Below are 25,061 nucleotides of genomic sequence, written 5' to 3' on the forward strand. Positions count from 1 at the left end.
CAGGGCCAATGTTCTTTTTCATTGTGACACCCTTCTTGGTGTCAGCATCCAAAACATTTCATTCTACCATTTTCTTTTTTTAGTTTTTTTTAATGTGGATAATCTGCTTTGCTAATTCTTTGCAGAAAGAATTGTAAATTACCCAGATTTCCTCCAGTAGTAGCCAGAATGTTTGTCCTTTTAATATTGACTGAATTATGAAAATATAGTTAAAATAATTACATTGTAAAAGTATAATATGCAAGCAGACTACTACTGACTTTTTAGGAATTCTGTGATTTTGCATTGTCTGTGCCTCCCCAATCTCTTTGAATATAGAACACTAAAAATTAGCTCTAATTACTTGTAGCATCTGAACCTGATGAAGAGTCTGGGATTTTAATGTCTCACCTGTGGGAAGTAAAGATCGACCCAGAGAACAGTGGCCTGCTTCAGGATACAGTAGGTTCCCCTGAAATGAAGGTATTCAAGAAAAAAAATTGTAAGATGACTTTTTTATGTAATTTGTTATGGAGGGAATGAGGTATGGAACAGACTCATTAGATGAGTTCTGAGGCTCCTTTCATGATTTAATCCTCTCTCTGGAAAGTCATTCATATTATCATGTGTCGAAGCTCCCATTAGTGCTTGCTTTCAGATTTTTTGACTGCCATTGAGTTGATTCACTTCCTACTCCAATGTTGTTGGGTTGTACTGAAATTCACAGTCATTTTTGAAGCCATTTGGCTTCAAGGGACAAAGTGCGATGAATCTTTGAAAAAGATTTGAGTATTCTTCTTTGGGGACATGGTTTGAAATCACTGATAGGAACAAGGTACAGGACAATGTCCTACCAGCCTCTGTACCCCCAGAATACTCTGATACTCCAGGAATGAATGAGCTGACTTCACTTTAAGTTCTCAATGAAGTGAAATCATTTTGGTCTCTGATATGACAATACTTCTCTAGATCTGAGATCATATTCTTAGGAAAGGTTCTCTTGAAAAATAAGGCTGCCTACCCACCCATGACCTCTAATTCGGGATGATTTCAAAATCATGGAAAATCCTCTTCAGTGCATCACTGGGGTGTCCATGTAGTCCTTGGTTTATGGGCAAGTGCACCATCTTCTCCATTCATCTATCCTCTTACCCCCCTCCCCCAATCTCTTATTGGACTTGGGTATTCATTCAACCAAAGAGACTTCCATCGTGTGAAGTTTCCACAGATGTCATCAGAATGTCCCCTGTTGATGATTGAGGGGTGGTGGGAGTGGGGTTGGAATCAATCAGCAAGCATTTATTAACTTTCTACCATGGCCAGATGTTGAACTAAGTGTTAGACATTATTGTAAAAAGAATAAAACATTTTCCGACTCACCACACCCACTTTTTATTATGTGCAACAACAAATGCATTATAGAAGTATATCCAGAATAGATACAGATAGATTCAAGAGTTGGGGATGTGCCAGCAATTGCAGGATCAGCAAAGGTGTCATTTATGTATCATGTAATGCTTGATAGCAATAGTTCAAGCTCTGCTTTTCATGATACATTAAAAAAAGTTTTGTTGCTATCCTTTTCTTTATATTACATAAATATTTATGTACAGTTTAGTGAGCTTTTAGTATAAATCAATTCCCCCCCTTAGATTCATTAATGCTATCTTCAGTATGGCTACAATTGATTTTAGTGACATATTTATTTTTAAATAGTGTATTTTTCTCCTTACATCTCTCCCACAACCTTTCCCAAATAGTTATCCTTTGTAATAAAGATCTTTGTTTAATAAAAAAGAAAGAAAAAGAGGAAAAAAATCAACAACACTAATTGACATTTTGAAAAAAAACACTTTATTTACTATGTTCCATAACTCACCCCCCCAAAAAAAAACTTCTCTTCAAAAGACTGAGAAGTCATATCTTCACATCTCTTTTTTTGAGATCGTTTGTTCTATATAATTCTCTAACATTTATTTTCAACTGTTTTTTTTTCTTTTGTTGTTGTCAGTCCCCTTTATATTTTTGTGGTCATCTTACATTGATTTTCTGATTCAGTCAACTTCACTTTGCATCTGTTCACAGAAATCTTTCCACATTTCTCTGTATACATCATGATTCTCATTTCTTTTCATGACATTCTATTCTCTTACATTCACTTGCTACAACACAGTTAACCATTCCTCAAATGATAGTTATCACTTTTGAATGTAGTTCTTTATTACTTTAAAAAGTATTGCCAAAATATTTAGGGGTATTTTGAACCTTTCTTGAACATATCAGGATCAAAAGGCATGACCATTTTAGTCACTTTATTTACACTTCTTTAATTCTACTATACATCTTAAACTTTATATGTCCAAAGTAGAGCTCATTATCTTTTCTCCCAAACCCTCCCTTCCCAAGATGAGCTTCCTACTCCTTCAGGTTCACAACCTAGGAGTTATTCCATACTCCTGACTTTCTCTCACCCTCCATATCCATCCTATTGCCAAAGTCTATTGATTTCATCATCACTTGTGCATTTCCCCCTTCTCTCTTCTGACCCTACACCTTCCCTGGAGTAGGCCCTCGCCATCATGTACTCTGGCAATAGTTGCTAGGGTTGAGGGAGTGGGGCTACCTGCTCCAAGTCTCTCCCTACTCTGCTCCATTCTCTCTTCAGTCACTGGAATGTTTTCCCTAAAGTGCAGGTCTAATTTTTATCTCTCCCTTCCTCAGTAAACTCCAGTGACTCCCTATCCCTTCCAAAACCAAATACAACATCTTTACAGCTCCTCTTTCTCACTTCAGGTTTTCTTTGACCATATCCTATCCCTGGGATGCTGTCTCTCCTCTTCTCCCTCACTGATTTTACTGACTTCCTTTAAGTCCCAAATACAATTCCAACTCTTCTTAATTCTGGTGCCTATGTTTGATTAATTATGTTCTATTTACCTTGTATATAGCTTGTTTGGATGTCTGTATTTGCTTGTTGTTCCCCATTAGATTGCGAGCTCCTTGACTCAGGTCAGGGACTGTCTTTTGCCTTTTTTTGTATTACAGGTGATGAACACAAGTGTTTGACACATAGGAGCTTTATTAAATGATTTATTGATTGATATTTCCAAATTATTACTAGAATGGCACTACTAATCCTCAGAGTCTCTAATAACTCATTAATGTGCCTACCTTAATCTTTCTAACCTCCACTATTTCCATGTTCCCATATTTATCAATTTGTTAGATTTGAGTTGGAGATCAGTAGTAAAAAATGTTATTTTTCTTTAAAATTGGTTATTTTTGACATTATTTATTTTTTATATTATCAAAGTTCATGGGAGAAATGCAAGGAGAAATCGATCATTTCTGGCTCTCCGTTCTCCAGTTTGGTGACGATGCTGAAGTAGATTGCCATTTCATCCTCTAACTCATTTTGCAGATGAGGAAATTGAGGGTCAAGTGACTTGCCCAGCATCACATAATTAGTAAATGTTTGAGGTCAAATTTGAATTTGGGTATATGAATCATCCTGACTTTGGCCAGGCCTTGTGCTCTATCTAATGTGACACCCATCTGACTTGATTTGCCTTCCCTTGATTTGTAAATGGTTTGGATAATTATCATCTGGGTGGTGAGAGCTTTCATTCCTTCTTTGGAAAACTCCTTGCTTATACTGTTGATCACTTCATCACCTGTCTATTTACGAATGGCTCTTATTCTTATTTATTCATGTGGCTTCCTCACATTTCTTGACTATGAAGAACCTTCTCAGTCATAATTGAGGCAAAATATTTTCCTAGTTAAATTTCTCTTCTAATTGTAGCTAATTTTATCCAGGAATATTTATTAAAAAATCTATTGATCATTATCAATTTCATATTGATCAATGTCAAAATCATTTAAATAGAAATTGTTTCACAGTCATAGTTGTACATGATGCATCCCTCTATAAAGTTTCACCTTTGAAATTCAGGTAGTAGTATATATATAGATATAGATATAGATATAGATATAGATATAGATGATATAGATATAGAGATAGAGATATATAGATCTAGATAGATAACATATCCATTTGTACATCATTGCAGTATATGATAAAAGATTTTATTATTCTAAAGCTAATTTTTGACCACCCTGAGATTGAGACTCTTTTAGAAGTAAAATGATACCATTTTAAAAAAATCAATGGTGTGGAAATGAATGGAAATCATATAAACTTAGATTAGAATTTCATCTCTGCTTCCCCAGCCCCTCCAGATTTCCAACCATGTTACCTTGGACAGTTTATTTGACCTTCTTGAACATTCATGGCATCATTAATAAAATAGGGATGATAAATCCTGGCAGAGATCTGATCTGAGATGTCAAAAAATGAACTGACTTGGTAGTCAAGACTTGTGGGTTTTGATCCCAGCCCATGCAGTAAACATGTGTCTTTGGTAATCAGTTAGTCACATTGATTCTGATTTTTTTTTTGTCTATAAACTTGTTCTAGGTCAACTTTCAAATCCTCTCTGGTCCCCTGGTCTGTAAAAGGGACAGAATTCCTCTGTTGTCTAGCACAGGCTGAGTTTGGCGAATGACTTGGTTACTCTGGTGATTTAAAATGTGTTGGTTACACTTGTATCTGAAATAAGGAGGTGATACAATGTGACAGAGGTTAAACTTTTAACTGAAATAAGGAGGTGATACAGTGTGACAAAGTTATACTTTTATCTGAAATAAGGAGGTGATACAGTGTGACAGGTTACACTTTTAACTGAAATAAGGTGATACAGTGTGACAAAGTTATACTTTTATCTGAAATAAGGAGGTGATACAGTGTGACAAAGTTATGCTGAAATAAGGAGGTGATACAGTGTGACAGGTTACACTTTTAGCTGAAATAAGGAGGTGATACAGTGTGACAGGTTACACTTTTAGCTGAAATAAGGAGGTGATACAGTGTGACAGGTTACACTTTTAGCTGAAATAAGGAGGTGATAGAATGTGACAAGGGCACCACATCTCCTTTCACTTCTGATGTTTTAGCTGTGAAATCCCTACAAGGCATTTAACTATCTAAACTGTCTATATACCTCAATTATATCATTTGAAAAATAAGGCAGTTGGAAAAAAAATGATGTCAACTGCTTTTGTCATCTCTTAGAGTCTATGTTGACAGAAAACCCTTCTTGTTGGGCAGTGGTGAGTGAATGTAGCCATTGTCCTGCCATTTTTGTCCTTGATGTTAGACTCTGGAGGAGTTTAGTGATCTCATTTAAGCCATCACTTTGAGTTATTTAAACTAGTATCCTACTTTACATGCATTTCTGAGTGTAGTGTTGTAGAAGTAAAGTGATGAGGTGAGAATGCAAGATATGGAGGTCAAAGACCTTGGTTCCATGTGGCTTTGACCTTTCTTTCCAATGGGACCACAGATAAGTCACCTTATTCCCAGAGAGGTGAAAACTCACTGTTTCCATCAGTCAAAGGCATATAGGGTCACAAAGTTAGGACTACTATGGATCTTCTGGGTGATCTGATCCCATCTCTTCATTTTATAGATTTAAAAACGGCCTCTTCAAGGTCATACAGATGCTAAGTAACAACATTAAAACTTCAACCCAGGTCCTTCCTAGACTCCAAATACTTTGATCATGCCTTTGTGCCACATCTCTTCCCAGTAATAGTAGTTGTGAGAAAAATACTTACTGAAATTTTAAAGTATAGAAGAAAAAGGGATTATAATTGATATATGGTTGAATATTTTTATTTTTTTTATTAATTTTAAAAATTAACTTAATTATTATTTTATTATTTTAAGGTGAGGGATGATATATACCAGCATATAGTAAAATCAGTCAGGTACATACCAATCTAATAATATACATATGCGTGCCTCAGGTCCTAACATTCATTCATTTGTCTAATTTTATTTATTCATCTCTATCTTTATTTGTTGTTTCAATTAACTGACATACTTCTAAATTGAGCTAAATTGATAAAAAGTAATTTTATATGATTTGAATTATGATTTTGGAAAACATGGATCTTAATATAGAGTGACAAATTGCTGATTCTTTGTTACAAAAGATGAATAATCCAAAAGACACTATAGGAATAAAGGTGCAAAGAGGCTCATTTAGCAACCTAAGGTTGAATTGGATCAGCTGTTGGGAACATGGCAGAAGGACACTTACTCAGGTATGGGTTGGACTACATGTGGGAACCGACTTCTGTTCATAATAGGGGATTCTGGGATGCCGACACAAGGCAGAACTCTGAAGAATGATGGGAAGGAAGCCAACATCAGTGAAAGAAATCATCTCCCAGCCAACTCAAAGCTATTTTCCCCTTCCCTTTGCAGCTGTGGAGGAACCAAGTTTTCCAGAGGTTGACCTTGCAAAAGCCATGAACTAAAAAAGCCCTGCTTCAGGTCAATGATTAGCTCTCTAGCAAAGTCCTGAATATAATGCTCTTCTAGCCTGATTCTCACTAGCCTATTTGGCTTCAATCTGGGCTGAGCAGACAACAGTTGTTGGTTTTTTCACCTTTCCCTAATTAGCTGGTTGTTCCCTAATGAACAAGTGCTCAGTGTCACAATAGGGAAGTCCCCTTCAGGGGAGGAAAATAGATATCTTTGTGTTGTTTATCCAACATCTTGTGCTCTTTATGCTGCTGGAATTATATATACATATAAAGATATATTTATATATAAAGATATAGATCATATAAGTGGGGAAATTATTTTTTGTATTACAACAAAAGCTTTTAGAATCTCAAAGAAGCAAATTTGATATGCTCAGTTCTTTCGATGCCTAGGATATTTTGAGATTTATATGGAGAGTAAATCTACATTTTTTAAGTCTCTTGGATTCTTTGACTTCAGACATGAACCTTACCCAGTGGGTGCTATATTTAGGTTCCATGGTATTTCAAACACCAGGAAAGGCTTTACGTATTTGTTCCTACTAGCCTCCTAACCTCCAAAAGAGCACTTTTAGCCTCTACAGTGCCAATGTGAATTTGTTTTTTTCAAAAAATTAAGAATAATATGGACAGTCAGGTATTGCACTGACCCTGGAGTCAAGAGGACCAGTCAAGTTCAACTTAAGATCCTTAATAGTTGTATAATCCTGGGCAAATCACTAGATGCTAACTGCCTCCAAAAAGAATACCATATTTTCAGAGGTGACCTTGACAATACTTTCTAACTCTAACCTTGTCTTATAAATCAGGACATCTATCCACTCTCACCCCATCCCCATCCACTTTACTACTTTATCTTACACACAAGGAAGTTAAAGCCCAGAGAAGTGAGTTTCTTTGACAAGTCAAAACACTGAGTTCAATTCTGTAGAATCTTTACACACTCTAGGCAACGGCCTCTTAGCCACTGGTTGAATCATCCTATGTCTTGCTCTGATCTTTGTTGTTTGGAATTTCCCAGAGCTCAAAATGTGACCTTTTCCTTCCCATCCCCAACCAATTGTTCATGTAAAGCTCATTTATATTGACTTTACAGATATTCCTAGATGCTGTTAGCTGGGGAAAGTTTCTGACTGTCTCTGCCAGAACAGAGAGTGATGAGAACTCGCAAGAGTGAGAGAAAAAAAATTTCCTTCTCTGGCTTCTTGACTCTTACTTTTTCCCAGATGTCTTCAAGTTCAGAAATGTCCTACTCTGGATTTGTGTACATAAAAGGATATTGGAGTACTGACTCTGTTCAGATATGAAAGGGGATAGGAAGCAAAGGGCCCCCCACCATCTACCCAAGGTCAGAAACACCCAGAAAGCTACAAATCTTAACTTTTAGTCAAATTGTCATGCACATACATCTACCGTGTTTTTATGGTAACCATTTACAAAGCATCTAAAAGTCATTATAAAATAATATAAGAAACCTGACAGGAGGAATCTGAGTCTATTCTATCTGACATGCAGAAGCCAGGATTTAGCTTAGAAAGAAAATCTATCAGCATCCTTAAGAGGTGTATGAGTGGTATTGCCCCCAGGCCTAGGAAAATGATGCTGGTGTTTCACCCTCCACTCATGTGGAGTATTTGGGATCAGTTCTGGACCCCACATGTGAAAGAACATGGGTGAACTCTTGGAGAAGAGAGTGAGCAGGATGGTGAAGAGGAGTATGTGAAATAGGAATCACAATGCAAGGAGTGGAGGAGGAAGTGACCTGTTATGAGATAATAATAATTAGTGAGGAGCTGTTACTACCAAAAGTGAGTAGTCAGAAGCATTGGTGGACTTGGTCATACCTCATCTCTTATTTTGAAAAATATCATGGAACTAAACCCTCTTCTCCTGTTGGAAAATATTCACTTAGTATAGGGAAGGTATTATCTAGTAGTGATATCTAGAGTCATCAGATCATAGATTTGGAGTTAGAAGGAATCTTAGACATCATTAAATCCAGCCTCCTTAGTTTCTAAATGGGGAAATAGTCCCAGTTTATTAAAGGACTTGCCCAAACTTTCCCAGCTGCCAAAGGTCAGAGTCAGGATCAGAGCTCATATCTTTATGTTGCTTAGTCCACTGGTCCATTTATACAATAACTGTGAGTCCTAAATTCATATCCTAGCTTTAACACTATCAGGATGTGGGAATGGAATCAGTCCTCTAATTTCTCAGTGCCTCCCTCTTCCCTAGAAAATGTAAATGATACCTCTGACTTCTCTTTCAGGTTAGTGACTTAAAGAGACTAGAAGTCTTTGGTGGGATCAATCCCTTTGGCATTCTGGTGACAATCTTCTTAGAATCACATTTGGAACTTATAGTCATGATTGAAGAAAAAGTTAAATTTCAATTAGAAATTTAATTGAAACAAATATTTTTCCCATCCAAGTTCTAAGATTTTTCTGAAATGTACCCACAGATTCTCCAGCCATGGATCCCTGCTAAAGAAGCTCTGTCTAGTATAAAGCCCTCACTTTACAAAAGAGCCACAGGAAGCTTAATGAATACATAGGAAATTTCAAATATAGTATTTGAACCCAGGTCTTATTCTTCCGGGGCTAATTTTTCCATTGTACCACTAAATCAATCAACATTTATTAGTTGCCTGTTATGTTCAGGGAAGTATGCTAGGTGTTAGGGGCACCAACAAGAAAACCAGCAATGGCATGTTATCTTCTCCCCTATGCCACAAATAGGACAGTATTTCTAAATCACTTAGCATAGTGCTTGTAACAAGATAGGCACAATATAAATCCTTCCTCTCTTGCCTCCTCCCCATGGATGTCACTTGTGAAGATACAGACCATACAGACTCAAAGAAGCATAAAGAATTTTCAAGAGGGAGAGAGAGAACCCACAGACTGTCCAATAAAAGACTTAGAGCAGGAAATGGCATTCAAGGACCTTTAGGCTGTGAACAGTCTCCTGCTAGTCTTTGTGATTCCAACCTTGGATGTGTTCAAGGCCCATGGAAGGTCCTAATCAATCATTTTGGAGCTTATTTGTTTGAACCAAGTGTTCATGGGACCTAGTAATAGAAGGGACTATTGTGAAAAAGGAACTAGTGACAGGCTTGACTTATAAAAACAAAAACATGCAGTTTTCCTAGGATGATGAAGTAAAATCTCAAGGTCTTTTTGCTACATCTTCCACATAGAACTGAGACTTCTTTTGGTTTCCCACTGGTAGCATGAGGGTCAAATGATGGAATGACTTTTGATGTTTGTCTTTCATTCTTGAAGAAGATATCACATCAGAGGAGGTGATGCGATGACAAGCATGTGAATTGAAGTGAGGGAGTGCTGTGTTCACTTTCTCCTCTGGAACCAGTGGTCAGATAGGAATCAGGATGACTAGAGATGGCCCTGGATGAGAGGCAATCAGGGTTAAGAGAATTGCACAAGGTCACATAGTGAGAGTTAAATGTCTGAAGCCGGATTTGAACTCCTGTCTTCCTTACTCCAAAGTCAGTACCCTATCCACTGTGCCATCTAGCTGCTCCAAATGACTTCTATCTCAGGGGCAAAAGTTCTTGTTTTCAGTCAGAAAATGCTGATTGTGTAAGATCTGAGATATCTGTTAATTGACTGAGAGATGGGTTGGTTGGTTTGTTGATTGATTGGTTAGGGAACATTAGACTTTTTTTCCACTTGGTGGTTAAGAATTCTTATGCCCTAGGATGACATGGAATGGTATGAGTGATCTGTGATTAGGTCCCTCAGACAGAAGATAGTATGGGGTGTGCTGAGGACCAATGGAGCAAGGGCCATCTCCCCAACATTGAGAAGCATCAGAAAGTACCAGAGTCACTATGGCCCTAATAGGATGGGACCTCAAAAGCAGGGTGGGCCTGGTGGTCAAGTAAGTCTATTGAAGAGCATAAAGGAGGAGTCATGATGAGGTCTAGCTAGCAAGGAGGGGAATGTGATGCTGGCCTCAGATATTAAACTGGAGAAAGACACTAGGGCACTGATGGTCTTTTTGCCTCAGGAATTATGTGCCTGATCTCCCTCGGCCAGTTATCTGTTTCCCTGGAGAACACTCTTCACAGAAATATGTGATGCTTTCCCATCCCTTGCTAGAAGGCCGCAGGTAGCCAAGGTTTGTCTTTGTCAAGGTCATTTGACTCATTGTAATGTCTGCTTTGGAGACATTGGTGTTGCTGAGGGCACTGCTGCTCCTATCAGTGTGGTGCAGGACTGAGTGAGACCAGATAACTCAGGAGGGGAAGGAGAGCAATGGGTCTGAGGCACCCCAATTTTTAAAAAGGCAATAACAAAAAGGCCTCAGTGACTGTGAAGAATCCCCTTTGTTTTGTGGGGTGGTCCAGAGGAGAAGGCCCAGCTGACCCCAGGCTCTTCCTGGAGCCATCCCTTTAATGGCTTTCCTGTTGCCTTATGCAAACTGGTTCTGTAGAAGAAACTGCAGATGATTTCAGTTATAGAAACCCAGGAGCAGGTTGGGTTGGTTAGAGAAAGCTGATGGACTTTCAGGTCCAATGTGTATTACCCACAAAGGTAAACAAATATGTTGAGCTCTAGGGGATGTTGGATCAGACAGTTGATCGGCCCAGTCCCAATGTGCATCTCTTCCCTTTCTCCTAATGTCACCCTAGGACAGTCTGGGCTGTCCCCTCTTCCTTTACTCCCTCTTCTCTTTTCCCAAATTTCTTGTCCCACCCCACAAGCCTGCAGAGTCCAAGACTGGGTGAAGCTAGATCTACCTTGTCATTTTTCTAAATCCTAAGTAATTTTGGTGTGCCTGCCTATATGATGAACATAGAAATCCTGCTGCCAGGCCCAGTTTCCCTGTGGCCTGGCTCAGATTTCTTGTATGTAGGTATTTCCCAACCTTCATTATTTGGTGAATGATGGCTTCCACAGGCTTCTGGGTTCTACCTCCCACCCACCTTCACAGATGCTTTCTGAAATATCTTGAAGCAGAAGGGTCCATGTGAGCTCTGGCAGCTTGAGCAATCAAGTCTAAGATTGTATGTATTAGCAGTGATCAGAAAGCAGGCAATTCCTCTCTAGGACCATGCTAAACTTTTACAGAGAATGATAGCCTTCTGGATATTTGGGATCTTTAATTACCCTGAGTTATCCCAATGAGAGATTAAAGGTGAAGAAAATCATTTTATTTTTGTTATTTTCCAACCTTGAAGCCAGAAACCTCATTAAAGAAAGAAAGGAGAAAGTAAAACCCTAGAGCCAGCCCATAAAGGCATAATTATCCTGTTTTTCAAGATTTGTACCCTGCATCTCTTCACTTGAAAGAATCTCCCTGTAAAATCCAGAAGACCATCTAACCTAAAGTCAAGGACCTCATTTGATTGCTGAGGAAATTGAATTACCCCCAGTCGATTTTTAATTGCTTGTTTCATTCATTGGTGCCTGTGGTGGACTTTATCTCAAGAGATTGATAAATTTTATTTTATTACAATTAACATTTCCCAAACAATACTCTCCCCTTCTGAATAGTGCTTTCCTTCCCCAACCATTCTTAATCAAGTGTTAAAATCCTTAAAAGAAAGGCCTTTTTTTGGTGTCCTTTGAGAGTAGGAGCACAGTGGGGTCCTATTGCTGCCCTTTCTTACATAACAGTTTGGTATCATTCCATGGGGTCTTCCTGCATTTTGTAGGAGTCATTGTGGGGTTAACTTTGAGCCATGCTTTCCCTGTTAGGCAGCTGTAATTATTAGAGTTTTTTCCTTCCTTTCAGTAAATGAAAATAAGCATCTCTTTAACCTTTATCGAAGTATCCGATGGTTTGTTTTCCAGTTTGTTCACTTTTCAATTATTGGAAGATCGCTATTCTGTTCTAGCCTCTCTTCTGACTCAAATTTTCTCTTCAAGCTAAATAGCCCTCATTTATTTCTTTTTTCTTTTACATTTTCCATTATTTACTTTTGAAGCAGTTTTTTGTAGTTGCAAATTCTGTCTTCTCTAAATTTAGTTGCAACTTTTTCTGTGCCTCCTCCACCTAATGGGAAGGCAAACAAAATGAAAGTTTTTTTTATAAAAAATGCATAGTCATGCAACTAAGTGGCCCAGGAAGACTCATCTCCCTGAATTAAATCTAGCCTCAGACATTTCCTAGCTGTCTGACCTAAGCCAAATCACTTAACCCTGGTTGTCTCAGTTCCTTTATCTATAAAATGAGCTGGAGAAGGAAATGGGAAACCACTCTAGTGTCTTTGCCCAGAAAACCTGGAAGGTGTCATGATTTGTATACAAGTGAAAAATGAATGATCAGTAGTCATGCAGAACAAATATCCAGATGAGGCATGTGTCCCCTCAAAAGAAGAAAGGAAAAGAAAGAAAGGGGAAAATGCTCTTGATCTGCAAATAGCAGTTTTCTTCATGAATCCATTCATGAAGGGATTCAATGTGGTCATCCAAGTTACTAAGACCCAAAACTGATTATTTTTGCAACATGGCTGCTACTTGGTAGCATCTTTTGTTCTTTTAGCTGTCCTTATATAGTAGAATCCTATATTTAAATGTTTAGTTTTCATCTAAGGCAACCCTCTCATTGTACCTGAGGAACTTGAAGATCAGAGAGACTGCCCAACCTTTCCTTGGATGCATGAGTGGTAAAGACAGAAGCAGGATTTGAACCTAGGTCCATTGATCTAAATTAAATGATCTTGCTACAGGATCATATGTGTGTATATATATATGTGTGTGTGTGTGTGTGTGATTGTATTGAACAAATTAAATTCAAGCTAATTTCCTTCCCCAACCATTCTTAATCGAGTGTTAAAATCCTTAAAAGAAAGGCCTTTTTTTGGTGTCCTTTGAGAGTAGGAGCACAGTGGGGTCCTAGTGACTTTGGATTCTGTCATTGAGGCTGTTTTTTGGAAATACTGGCTTATAAGAAGGGAAGGGAGGACATTTCTGGTATGGAGGCCATTCAGTACAAAAGCATGGAGGGAGAAGATAGTGTACCAAGAATGAGAAATGGCAAGAAATCTAGTTTGACTGGATTATAGAGAGTGCAGCAAAGTTGGACTGGGTGGGGCAATGCCATGAAGACTGGAAAGGTTGTGTATAGACAGGTGATGATGGACTTTAAAGTCAGAGGAGTTTGCATTTGATGGTAGAAACAAAGAAAAAAAGACTTGGGCAGGTCTGTCAAAAACTGGCTGCTCTACTTTTGTCTTTCATTGAGGTTAAATATTTCTATTAAAACTCCCCCACCCCAACTCTTGTTTTTACTGTCTGGGACTGAAAGGAACAAGCCTAATATGTTACTTCTCTTTGGTCCTATAGCTGCCTGGCAGTCAATATTCAGGACTTCTGATAATTATGTCTTTTGGAAGTAAACAGCATATCCATCTGTTATTGAGGGATAAAAATGGTCACTTTAGAGGCTCTCATTGGTTCACTATTGAAAATTAAATGACTGTGGACACTATCTCCTGCTGAAGGGCCCTGGGCAAATCTAGGCTTGTTTCTACTCTACTCTAAATTCTATGGGGACCCTTTAATGTCAAATCATTTTATGCCAGAAGGGTTTCTAGGCATCAGGTAATTTGATCTGAGTCCTGATCTCTTCTAATCTGACACACACTTATTAAGTGCCCCCTAGATGTGGGGACATAAGTTTTCATACCTGTGATCTACTGTGTGGCCAACTGATGAAACCAACCCCCAAAGATTCCAGGCTCAGATTTTCCTATAGAATCATCACCTGCAGCATGATGCAAAGTGGTAACCTTGTTTTTCGTTTTGTTTTTAAAGTAGACAGCCTCTTTTATAGTCTGAGACCTTGAGTGGCCTGGCTCCCACCTGTCTGTTGTCTTCTTTCCCTTTCAATCCTGGGCCCCTCTCCTCATGATGTCTCTGGAGGCTCATTCTTCTATAGCCTAAGCCCTTCATCATTTGACCCCAGGACCATATCTGTATCCCACGACTTGTCAATTTGCCTTTAACTCTGTGAACCAGGATATAAGGTGTCTTTCCCCTGCCATTGTCTGAGTTGGCCTCTTTTTCTTTTATCACTGGGTAGTCAGTCAGTGTTTCAATAAATCAAAGGATGCAGGCCAAGTTTGCTGTATACGCTTCTGAGAGTTTCGTGAATTAACCTCAATTAAGCAATAAGTATTTTAAACACTGTGTAAAGGAATAGCTAAATAGAATGGAAAGAAATTCAATTCTAGTGTTCAGTTGTTATACTTTTATGTGCATGGACATACATGACTAAAAACTCTATAATTCATATAACAAATATATGTATGTGCATATTAGACATCTGGTGGAAACATATACACCTATATGCATGTTGATATGCATGTATGATGCATAGATGGTCATCATGTGTGTCCCACAAAATTTTGTCCTGGGCCCTTTTCTCTTCTCCCTCTAGCCTACTTCACTTGATGATCTTGTCAGCTCCCACAGATTTAATGATCCTTTCTATGCTGATGATTCTTCTATCTCCCTTTGTGGTTCTTCCCTCTGTGCCTAACTCTGATTTTACATTTCCAACTGTTTTTCAGATGTCTCAAACTGAATGTTCAGCAGACATCTTAAACTCAAGTTGTTCAAAACAGAACCTCCCCCCCCCCACACATACACACCTCCAACTTTCCTTCTAGTCCTCTAGATGTCATGCTGGAATCCTCACTATCAATCTCTCACCCACTATATTCAATCTTTTGCCAAAGTCTGTAATTTCGACTTGTGACCTCTGCTGATTCTGACCCCATCACCTCACACCAGGAACATTGCAGTAGTTGCTGGGGGTCTGCCTGCCTCAGGTCTCTCCCTATTCCAGTTCATCTTCCATTCAGTTAACAAGGTGATTTTCCAAAATCACAGGTCTCATCATGCCCACCTCTCCTACCATACTCAATGAACTTTGGTGGCTCCCTATTATCTTTAGTATTGCCTACAAAATTCTTTGATATCTTTCCAAATTATTCCTAATTTTTTCCCCTCTTTCCTTTGTAGCTTTATTCTATCTTCCTACCCAACACATAGCATTCAATCCAGTGTTGAGGCCTCCTTCCTGCTCTACCAAAAAGACCTTCCATTTCTCATCTCCAAGCATTTGCTCTACCTGTGCCTTCTGCCTGGAATGCTTTTTCTCCTCATCTCTGCCTCTGTCTTTCCTGGCATTATTTAAGTCTATCTTCTATGGAAAGACATTCTCAGGCCCTTTCCTTACTTTGTTATTTCCTATGGATTCTGTCTATGACTTGTTGGTCTAGGTATGTTGTTTCCCCCATTAGATTGTGAGTTCTTTGAGGGCAGGGACACTCTGTATCTTTTTTCATCCTTAGTGAATGACAAAGTGACTGGCCCAGAGTAGATTGATAAACCCCTCCAAGTTTATGTCCACACACTTAATCATAGGAACAAATAGAAGAAGCCATTCACTCAGGATTTCTTCTTTCCTTGGAAACTTGCACAATCCAGTGCTTTTAAAATCTTGGTTCATCTCACACTAACTTTGGGGGCTCTTCTAGTTCTGATGCTCAGGGGACCTAAGAGTTCACCTCTCATTAGCATTAACAGGAGTTACCAGCCCCAATTCCCAGAGCTCTCGTAGCAGAGCTTCCCATGACAGGGCTGCTATTTTGATGAATATAGTGAGCATGATGAAAAGCAAACAACTTTTTTATACACCCTATAATATAATATCACAGGGAAGCCACATATTCTGATGCATCTGTGATCTCCCAGGTGTATGGGTTCCCTTCAGTGATGCTAATCACAGCCTATTTGCCTACTCACTCCCATCCCCACCCCAACCTAGGTAACTTCTCCATTTTTATTCCCCCCAAATTTGTTGACCTCTCACCTACCTCACACACTTTCTCTTGAAATGGTGCTATTCCCAACTTATCGAGCTCCCTACACATATCTAGAAAGCCAACAGAAATAGGTTCTCTGAAAGAGAAAGTTTCCTAAATCAATGGGGAAAATATCATTATTGCAAAACCTTCAATTCAGCAGACATGTAGGAAGAGAATACATCTGACAAGATATCGGTTTGGGCTTAGGATACAAGGACAAATTCACATTAGATCTTGCTCTTAAGGAGTTTACTATCTAATGGGGGGGGGGGAGCAGCACCAGGATAGTAAGTAGCTGCATATGGTTTTGGAGAAAGAGAGTCAGTGCAAGACGAGTATCACATGTAAACTAAACCTCGAATGAACACATAACCCTGGAAGCTGATGAGAAGAGAGAATGTATTCTTTGCTTGTAACTTGGCTTGTGCAAATGAACAAAAAAGAGGAGATAAATGCAGAGGTCAGAGACCAAATGGTAATTTCATTTGGCTGGAACTGAGGATGCATAAATGTGGAGCAATATCCCCAAGGAAAGAGGAAACTCGAGCCAAATCACAAAAGACCTCAGATGCCAGCCTTAGAGTACCGCTATTTTATCCTAAATGGAAGGAAGAAAGCTTTGGAATAGGGGACAGAAGACTGTGGTTTAGTGGTCTTCTTTGGGTTCTGTTGATGATTTGAAGAGGAAAAAGTGCAAATGCTAAGGATAAATTAGGAGATTTTTGCACCCCCTACTAGAAAGGTGATGAGAGCTTAAATTAGGGTAGGGAGCTTGTGTGTAGAAAGGAGGAGAGAATTTGAAAGATTTTATGGAAATAGAAATAAGTGATTTAGAGTTGGAGTAGGGGGAAGTTGGTAAGAATATCTACTCAGTTCCACTTGGAATCAAATAACCTAAAATTTCCTCTTTTATTCTAATTTTTCATGATTATAAGTGGCAATGAACTTTGATCTTTGTGTTGGAAGATCTGGGTGCAAGTCCCCTTCAGATAGTAGATGCATGGCCAGGTCCAGAAGTTAAGACAGTCAGGTATGAGTGGGTTATGACTAATCAGCAATCCTCTCTGAGCCTGAGGTAATTCAATTAACAATTACAATATGGTCTTATTTTATTTTGATGAAATAACATCCCTCAGTAACAAAATTGTAGACTTTTCACATGAGTGACAGGGTATCTATCCCAGCAGAACTTATATTTGTTGGGAGTTATGAGATCCAAGTTCTATGTTCATCTCTGCTGAGTCTGGTGTGTTTCATGATTTGGAAGGTTATAGACTAATGTTATATCAGCTTCTTTTCCCAATTTCTTCCAAAATTCTCAGCATGGTTGACATGGCTTTATCCCCAGTAGACCAAGATCACCAGAATGGTCCCCAAAATTGAGGCTTCTCTACCTCCCTAAGTTTGGATATTAAAAGATGAAACTGGACTTGTAAGTGGGGTTGGAGAAAGAGGTCAATTGGTTGGGTGTTTTATCAGGAGGAAAGCTAATGCTTTTTACCCAAAAAGGCATCATATGTTTCTTCTAATCTCTTCCTCATTCCTTTTATTCTTTCTTAGGCATAAACCAATATCAGATCTTGGATGATGAATAATTTAGTATAAATTCTCCTCTGAAGGAAATAATATTTTTTCAGTTTTTCTTTTAAATTCAGGGGGAAATTATTTCAATTATTCCTTTTTTCCTACTGTCTGTTTTTTTGATGAAGAAGGCAAGTATATCCATCATATTTCTTAGAGGTGGTCTTAGAGGCTTAGAAGTCATTATCATTATCCTCATCTTCAACATTATCATGAATACTTTTTTTGTTTGTTTTAGTTTTTGCAAGGCAATGGGGTTAAGTGGCTTGCCCAAGGCCACACAGTTAGGTAATTATTAAGTGTCTGAGGCCAGATTTGAACTCAGGTACTCCTGACTCCAGGGCCAGTGTTCTATCCACTGTACCATCTAGCTGCGCCAATGAATTTTTTTTTGTGTTACTGATGTCTCCTGTTATTTCTGTGTACACTGCACCCTCCTTTCTATTTATTCTTATTAAAGAATGTTATCCACTGGCAACAGAGCTGGTGGTGTTGGAACACAGACCGAAGCACAATTTTATTATTATTATTTTTGGGGGAGGTTGCAGGGCAAATGGGGCTGGGTGGCCTGCCTGGGGCCGCACAGCTGGGTGATGGTTGGGTGTCTGAGGCCGGATTTGGACCCAGGTGCTCCTGGCCCAAGGGCCAGTGCTCTGTCTCCTTTCTAAAAAAGAAAGAATTAAGAAGAGTTGAACTCAGCAACCTTATCTGCCACTGTGTGTCATTCTATCCCATTCATTCCTCGGTTTTCCGTAGAAGGGAAAGAAATTTGTTTGTATCCTTCAACAAAGCAGCATTTCTTAAGAATTTGGGTTGTGTTCGACATGGTTTTGTACTAGGGATACACAAATTGATATAAATTATTCAAATTAAACAAAATTTATCATGGTGAGAGGGTGCTATTTCAAAGGTTCAGTATTTGCATCTGAAGCACATCCCATGGTGAGTCACATTGACAGGTTATTAGTATTTGGCCCTTTTTGTCAGCATGAAGAATACTCTGTTCTGATACTTTGTTGGCAAAGAGCTCTGACAACTAACCCAGACCCTGCTCATATAGCTCCAGTCAGCCATGGTCCAATGCTAGATGCTCTATATAAGCAAACCAAGAAAAAAACAAACAAACAAGCAAGACTGCAGGAGAATTCCATCCCATTCCATGATAGAAATTGAATTGTAAATCCAAATCATATCTTTGAGCTGCACCATCAGGGACAGTCCAGAGAGAATTTTTTTTCTTAGTTCCTTTGCATTCTCTTCTATACTCAATGGGTAGTAATTAACTTTCATTTATTTACATTTGGTTGATAGTCACAAAATACTGTGATTTTCCCTCTAAATGAAAAAAAAGTATTATTTAGGTTCTATTTCTCCTGAATACATTTTGAATTGCTATGGGCAGGCTGCTTAAGGGGATGCATAATTTACCCAGGATACCTTTTGACAACTTGTGGACATGTTGTGTCATCTTTTTTAAGTTAAAAAGCATGAATAACCATTTTATTTTGTTTTTCAGAACCCCAGCTGAAAGGAATTGTGACAAGGTTATTCAGCCAGCAGGGATATTTCCTGCAGATGCACCCAGATGGGACAATCGATGGAACCAAGGACGAAAACAGTGACTACAGTAAGGACAACTAATCTTTTTCTGTTCAAATCTAAATCAATAGAGTTTAAGACACCATGTTTTAAAAGACACAAGAAAATGAAACACTAACTTACTTGCTTCTATTTCATGCTTCAATTTATATCCATTGGCTTTCCTTTGTCCATTTCCTTCCTTCCTTCCATCTTTATGCCCGCCTTCTTTCCCTTCCTCCTTTTCTTTGGTTTTTCTTTTTCTTTCTTTTTTCAAAAATTTAGCAAGGCAATGGGGTTAAGTTACTTAGGCCGAAGGTCACACAGCTAGGTAATTATTACATATCTGAGGCTTCATTTGAAAACTAAGGTCCTCCTGACTCCAGGGCCGGTGCTCTGTCCACTGTGCCACCTAGCTGCACCCCCCCCCTTGTCTTTCTTATTGCCTTTTTTCTCTTTCTCACTCACTTTCATATAATGATAAAAACCAGAATATTAAATGAGAAGGAAGAGTTAAATCCATAAATTATAAGAGTTTGTAGAGACCTCAACAATCATCTGTCAAGATCCTTAATTTACATTTAAGGAAACTGAGGCACATAGAGATTACCTGATCAGTTTTTAAGATAAACTTTGAATCCAATTTTTCATTTTGAGAATTCATGTCTTTTGGTTCACAGCTGTTTGTCTTCTGTTTGCATTACATTCAACTATCTACAGATGGCAGCTTTAGATGCAAAGTAGTTTTTCTTTTTGTAATGGCCACTGAACTCTTCATTATGCTCATGACAGTGATAAAACTATTAATAATGGTAACAACAATGAAGAAATCCCATCACAGATGTACTGATCACACTAATAGTTACCATTATATGTTATTTTAAATTTTCCAAAGAATTTAATCAATGTTAATCTACTTGATTAAGGAAGTTTATTAAATACTAGGTCTACATAATGGGAAAAAAATTAAAAATAGTAGCAAACTCTAGTGATTATTTTTCCATTTTCTAATTCATCAAAAGATTCCTGTTTCTCATCCCTAATCCTCAAGAAAACTTAATACATTTTTTTCTATGTAAGTCTTGTGATAATTGTATCCCCACTGAGAACTTTATCTTCATCCAGAAAGGATTCTGGAGTCTGTCAGACTGAATGTTCCTCTTCCTGATCACTTGGAAGATAAAACTTTTGATCATAGATTTAAAGAGAGAAGGGAACTTAGAGATCATCTAGTTCATTCTCTCCTTCATTTTGTGGATAAGGACACTGAGGTTCAGATTTTTAAGTGACTTGCCCAAGGTCATACAGTTAATAAGTGTCAGAGCTAGGTTTTAAACTCATTCCTCTAACTCCAAATCTATTTGTGTGTCTATTGTACCATGTTGCCTTTCGAACAGGTCATGTAAAGCCAAGTTTCTCTTCCACATATTTTGTAAATAAAAGACATTATTAAACAGTTAGCATGGCAGGTAACCAGCTCATTCACTAACAGCTCAGATATAGAAGAATGACTGCAAAGAGCAGAGCAGTGAAAAAAGTGACAAGCTCTTATTGTTCCTCTTTCCCTTCATCCCTCCCTCCTTCCTTCCCTTCCTCCTTCCCTTCTTCCCTCTCTCTCCCAGATAAGCTCAGTTCACTTTTGTTGATGTACTGGGTCAGTTGCAATAAAACCATGTGAAATGCTACGTCCTCTAAAAGAAGAAAAGTCTTTGCTATCTCAGCTCTTACTCCATCTTGCTGAATATCAATTCCTTGCTAAGACTCTGGCTAGGTCTCCTGGGGAGTATGTGTTCCCTATGAGCATATGTGGCACACTCTTGTAAAATGGAAAATGTGGGGGTTCTTATAAAGTCATTTTGAAGTTATTCATTGGTATTGGGATTAATATTATATCACATTCATAATTCTAGGATTTTTCCTTTTTAGTATTTATGGAATCACCTTTTTTTACTTAAATATGATGTTTTTGAAAGAGGCAAAAATGAAAGTGACTCCAATCCCTCCCCCCCCAAAAAATATCTGGGACAGCATCTTTTGTTTTGTTACCCAGGCAGAACCTTAATTCAAACACAGATAACTAGATGCACAGATATTTGGGAAGTAAGCTGTGGGTTTTTGTAAACCCTTTCCTAACTGTTCCTGGAAAACCAATTGAAAATACAGTCCCTTCTAAACCCAGCAGAGGCATCATTCCTGTAGATAGAGGGCTTAACATTATATTCTAGTGAGGTAGGAATACATCTGTAGCTAGCAGCGCTAACAATGTTAGAAGTGGCATGGATTTGAACTTTCAAGAATCTGAGATTGAATCCAGACTCTGATATTTATTATCTGTGTGACCTTAGAGAAGTCATTTAATCCCTTGGCTTCTCAATTTCCTTATTAGTAAAATAAAGGGGTTGGAAGAAATTGTTATGTTCAAACTTCTTTTTGTAACAAATCAATTTTACCAAATGACTGTGGTTGTAATATTAGTATCTGTGGATTGAAACATGCATGTGGACAAAACATTAGTGTGCATAGTATCTCTTCTGGACTTGTACTCACAGGGTAGTATACCCTCGAAGATGCCTATCCCACATTTAAGGTACTTTATGAGTCTAGACCTCTAGAAATAGGGCATGAACCCTTATCAGTATCTGGATCTTTAATGTTAAGCCAAAGGTAACATATAGCTCAAAGGGAAAAATATTTCCTGAAATGGCAAAGTAGAAACCATAACAATAACACATTCCTCCTCCTCCTCCTCTCATTATACTGTATGAATGAGAGGACTGAATAGACAGAGACAGAGACAGAGAGACACGGATACACACACACACACAGAGAGAGAGAGAGAGAGAGAGAGAGAGAGCGAGAGAGAGAGAGAGAGAGAGAGAGCGCATGTGCAAAAAGAGACAACACACAGACTAAGACAGAGACAGAGAGGGAGAAAACAGAGAGAGACAGTCACAGAGATACAGAGAGTGAGACAGAGACAAAGAAAGGTAGAAAGAAACAGAGGGAGAGAAACAGAGAGAGAAGCAACAGAGACACATAATCATGGAGATATAGACAGAGACAGAGACAAAGAAGGGGAAAAAGAAACAGAGAGAGGGAGAGAAAGAGAGAGAGAGAGACAGATAGAAATGGAGACACAGAGACAGAAAGGGAGAGAGAAACAGACAGATGGAGACATCGACATAGAGAGAAAGGGAGAGAGACACACACACACAAAGAGAGAAAGAGAGACAGACAGAGAGAAGGAGAGAGAAACAGAGAGAGAGACAGACAGACAGGCAGAGATTAATTGAGTGATTATATTGGGCAAAGAGACAGGCATACCAGAAGTATGTGACCAAGGCAATTCACACTTTCAGCTCTTTCCAGCCCAACTGTCTTTTCTCTTTTTGCATTTTCCCCACTCTAGTTTCCTGTGACTACACCTTTGTTGGATAAATTGCTTCATGGACCCTCCTCTCCTTTCCATGTAATCATTGATCTCTGTGCCAGGCTCTCTGGAACGTTCTTTTTTTCTAGGTGTAGGTAAATTTTTCTGCTCTTCAGAGGAGTAAATCTCTTCTCTCTGTGTTCAGTAGAGACATATCAAACCATGACTATGTGCTTGAGATTGCACTTTGCATTGACAATACAATGATGAAAGAGATGCATCCCCTATCTTCAAAGAGCTAACATTCTGATGAGGAAAACATGTGGTATTTATTTAAGTATATACAGGAAGTAAGTCCATCCAATATACCATAGAAACCAAGAAAGGCTTCATGCCAATGTGGTTCTCGAACTGAATCTTGAAGGCACCCAGGGATTCCCAAATGTGGTGGCATAGGGAGTGAACCTTGCAGGCATGGCACAGAGTCCATGCTTAGACAAGGAAGTAGGAGATGAAGAATGATGTAGGTAGGAAAAGCACTGTGGACAGTTGGTCTGGATCATGGAGTGTGGGAAAGAAAAGTGCCACAGAACAATGCTAAAAAGTTATGAATGGCACTGGGTTATGATGAATTTTTAAATACCAAATAGTTGATTTTTATACTAGAAGAATCATCAAATAGAGAGAAACATGTTTAAACCTGCAATTTAATAAGATTCCATTGGCAGATGTGTTAAGGATAGATTAGAATAAGGGCAGAATTGATCAATTAGACCATTATTGCAAGAGCTGATGAAACCCTGGAGTAAGGTGGCAGGCATGTGATTAAAGGAAAAAGGATAAAAACAGGAGAATTAGCGAAGGTGGGAGTTGGTTATATGAGAGATAGTCGGTAAGGAGTTGAGGATGACACCAAGGTTGTGAATTTGGGGCCCTGGAAGGATGGTGGTGTCCTTGACAGAAAAAAAAGAAGTTTGAAATAAAAGTGGATTTCAGGGGAAAAGTAATGACTTCCTTGGACATACTGAGTTTGAGATGTCTGTGGGATTTTTCAGTTGCAAATATCCAATGGGCAGTTCATGATGCAGAACTGGTGGTTAGAAAAAAGACAAGTGCTGAATCCAAAGATGAGGGAGCCTTCCAAACAGAGAAGATCAGTGATACTATAGGAGCTGATGAGATCATCAAATGAGAGAGCAAAAAAGAAAAGAAACGAGGACCCAGGACAGCAGCAAAGTCAATAGAGGAGTGGTCAAATAGGTTATGGATAAGCACTCATGAAAATCCGGGGAGTTTGGGGGGGTCACCTACTGTCATATGTTTCAGAAAAGTTTGGAAGATTGACAATCTATAGAAGATAGAAAAACCATAAGAGGAAAAGTGAAGAATGATTCTCTCTGTTACTAAGGTTTTCTTCCATTTCTGAGGACATTTTTTCCCTTCTAATGCCTGAGATGAATACCTCTCAATCTAGGAAAATCAATGGTACAGCAGTTAGTTAGGAAGACCTATGTTTTTATCTAGCTTAGCTGTGGGTCTCTGAGTAAGTCATTAAACCTCTGCCTCAGATGACTTCTCTTCTGTAAAATGGGGATAATCATAATCCTTACCTCCTGAGGTTGTAGAGAAGATAAAATGAGATAACCCATGTCTAGCATTCTGCATTAAGCATTTTATCACTACTATTCTTACTGTTTTTCTTATTAAAAATGATTTCAGGGGCAGTTAGGTGGCACAGTGGATAGAGAACCAGCCCTGGAGTCAGGAGTACCTGAGTTCAAATCAGGTCTCAGACACTTAATAATTACCTAGCTGTGTGGCCTTGGGCAAGCCACTTAACCCCACTGTCCTGCAAAAACCTAAAGAAAAAATGATTTCAGAGTCAGCAAACTTCCTCTGGAAGTCCAGTTGAAAGTATTTGCAAGTCTTTGGCTATCCAGTGACTAGTTGCCCTATAATTCCAATAATTTGATTAAATTTTCTTTTTTACACTTCACTTACTCTGTTAAATCAGAGACTAATGGCCTATTTAATATCTGAAAAGATAAAACTATTACCCCAAGTTTCGACTGTATGACTTTCTTCTGTATTAATTCTGTAATTTAATTGATTTTATGCTGTATTGATTTTTAAAATTGTATCTGCATCTGCCTTTATCTACATTTCTGTTTTGAGTTGAGCTTAGGAATTCAGTTTTTCCTCTGAACTAGCTTTGCCAAGAAAAATTTCAAATGGGGTCATGAATAGTCAGATTTTATTGAAAATTCCTGAACTAGCTTAAAGTTAGTTTAAAGGAAAATTTATTATCTC

General features: G+C 38.4%; 1 protein-coding gene across 4 annotated transcripts in view; it reads left to right on the forward strand.

Moving 5' to 3' along the window:
• The window catches only part of FGF12 (fibroblast growth factor 12), a 490,477-nt gene that overhangs the window by 302,928 nt on the left and 162,488 nt on the right, over positions 1-25,061 (forward strand). For all 4 annotated transcript variants that reach the window (XM_074190632.1, XM_074190634.1, XM_074190633.1 and 1 more), the window contains one exon: positions 19,320-19,430. In XM_074190632.1, coding sequence (XP_074046733.1) covers positions 19,320-19,430 — 111 coding nt within the window. The remainder of the gene's footprint in view (positions 1-19,319; positions 19,431-25,061) is intronic.

This window comes from Macrotis lagotis, chromosome 6 (genome assembly GCF_037893015.1).
Source record: "Macrotis lagotis isolate mMagLag1 chromosome 6, bilby.v1.9.chrom.fasta, whole genome shotgun sequence".
Lineage (NCBI taxonomy): Eukaryota > Metazoa > Chordata > Mammalia > Peramelemorphia > Peramelidae > Macrotis > Macrotis lagotis.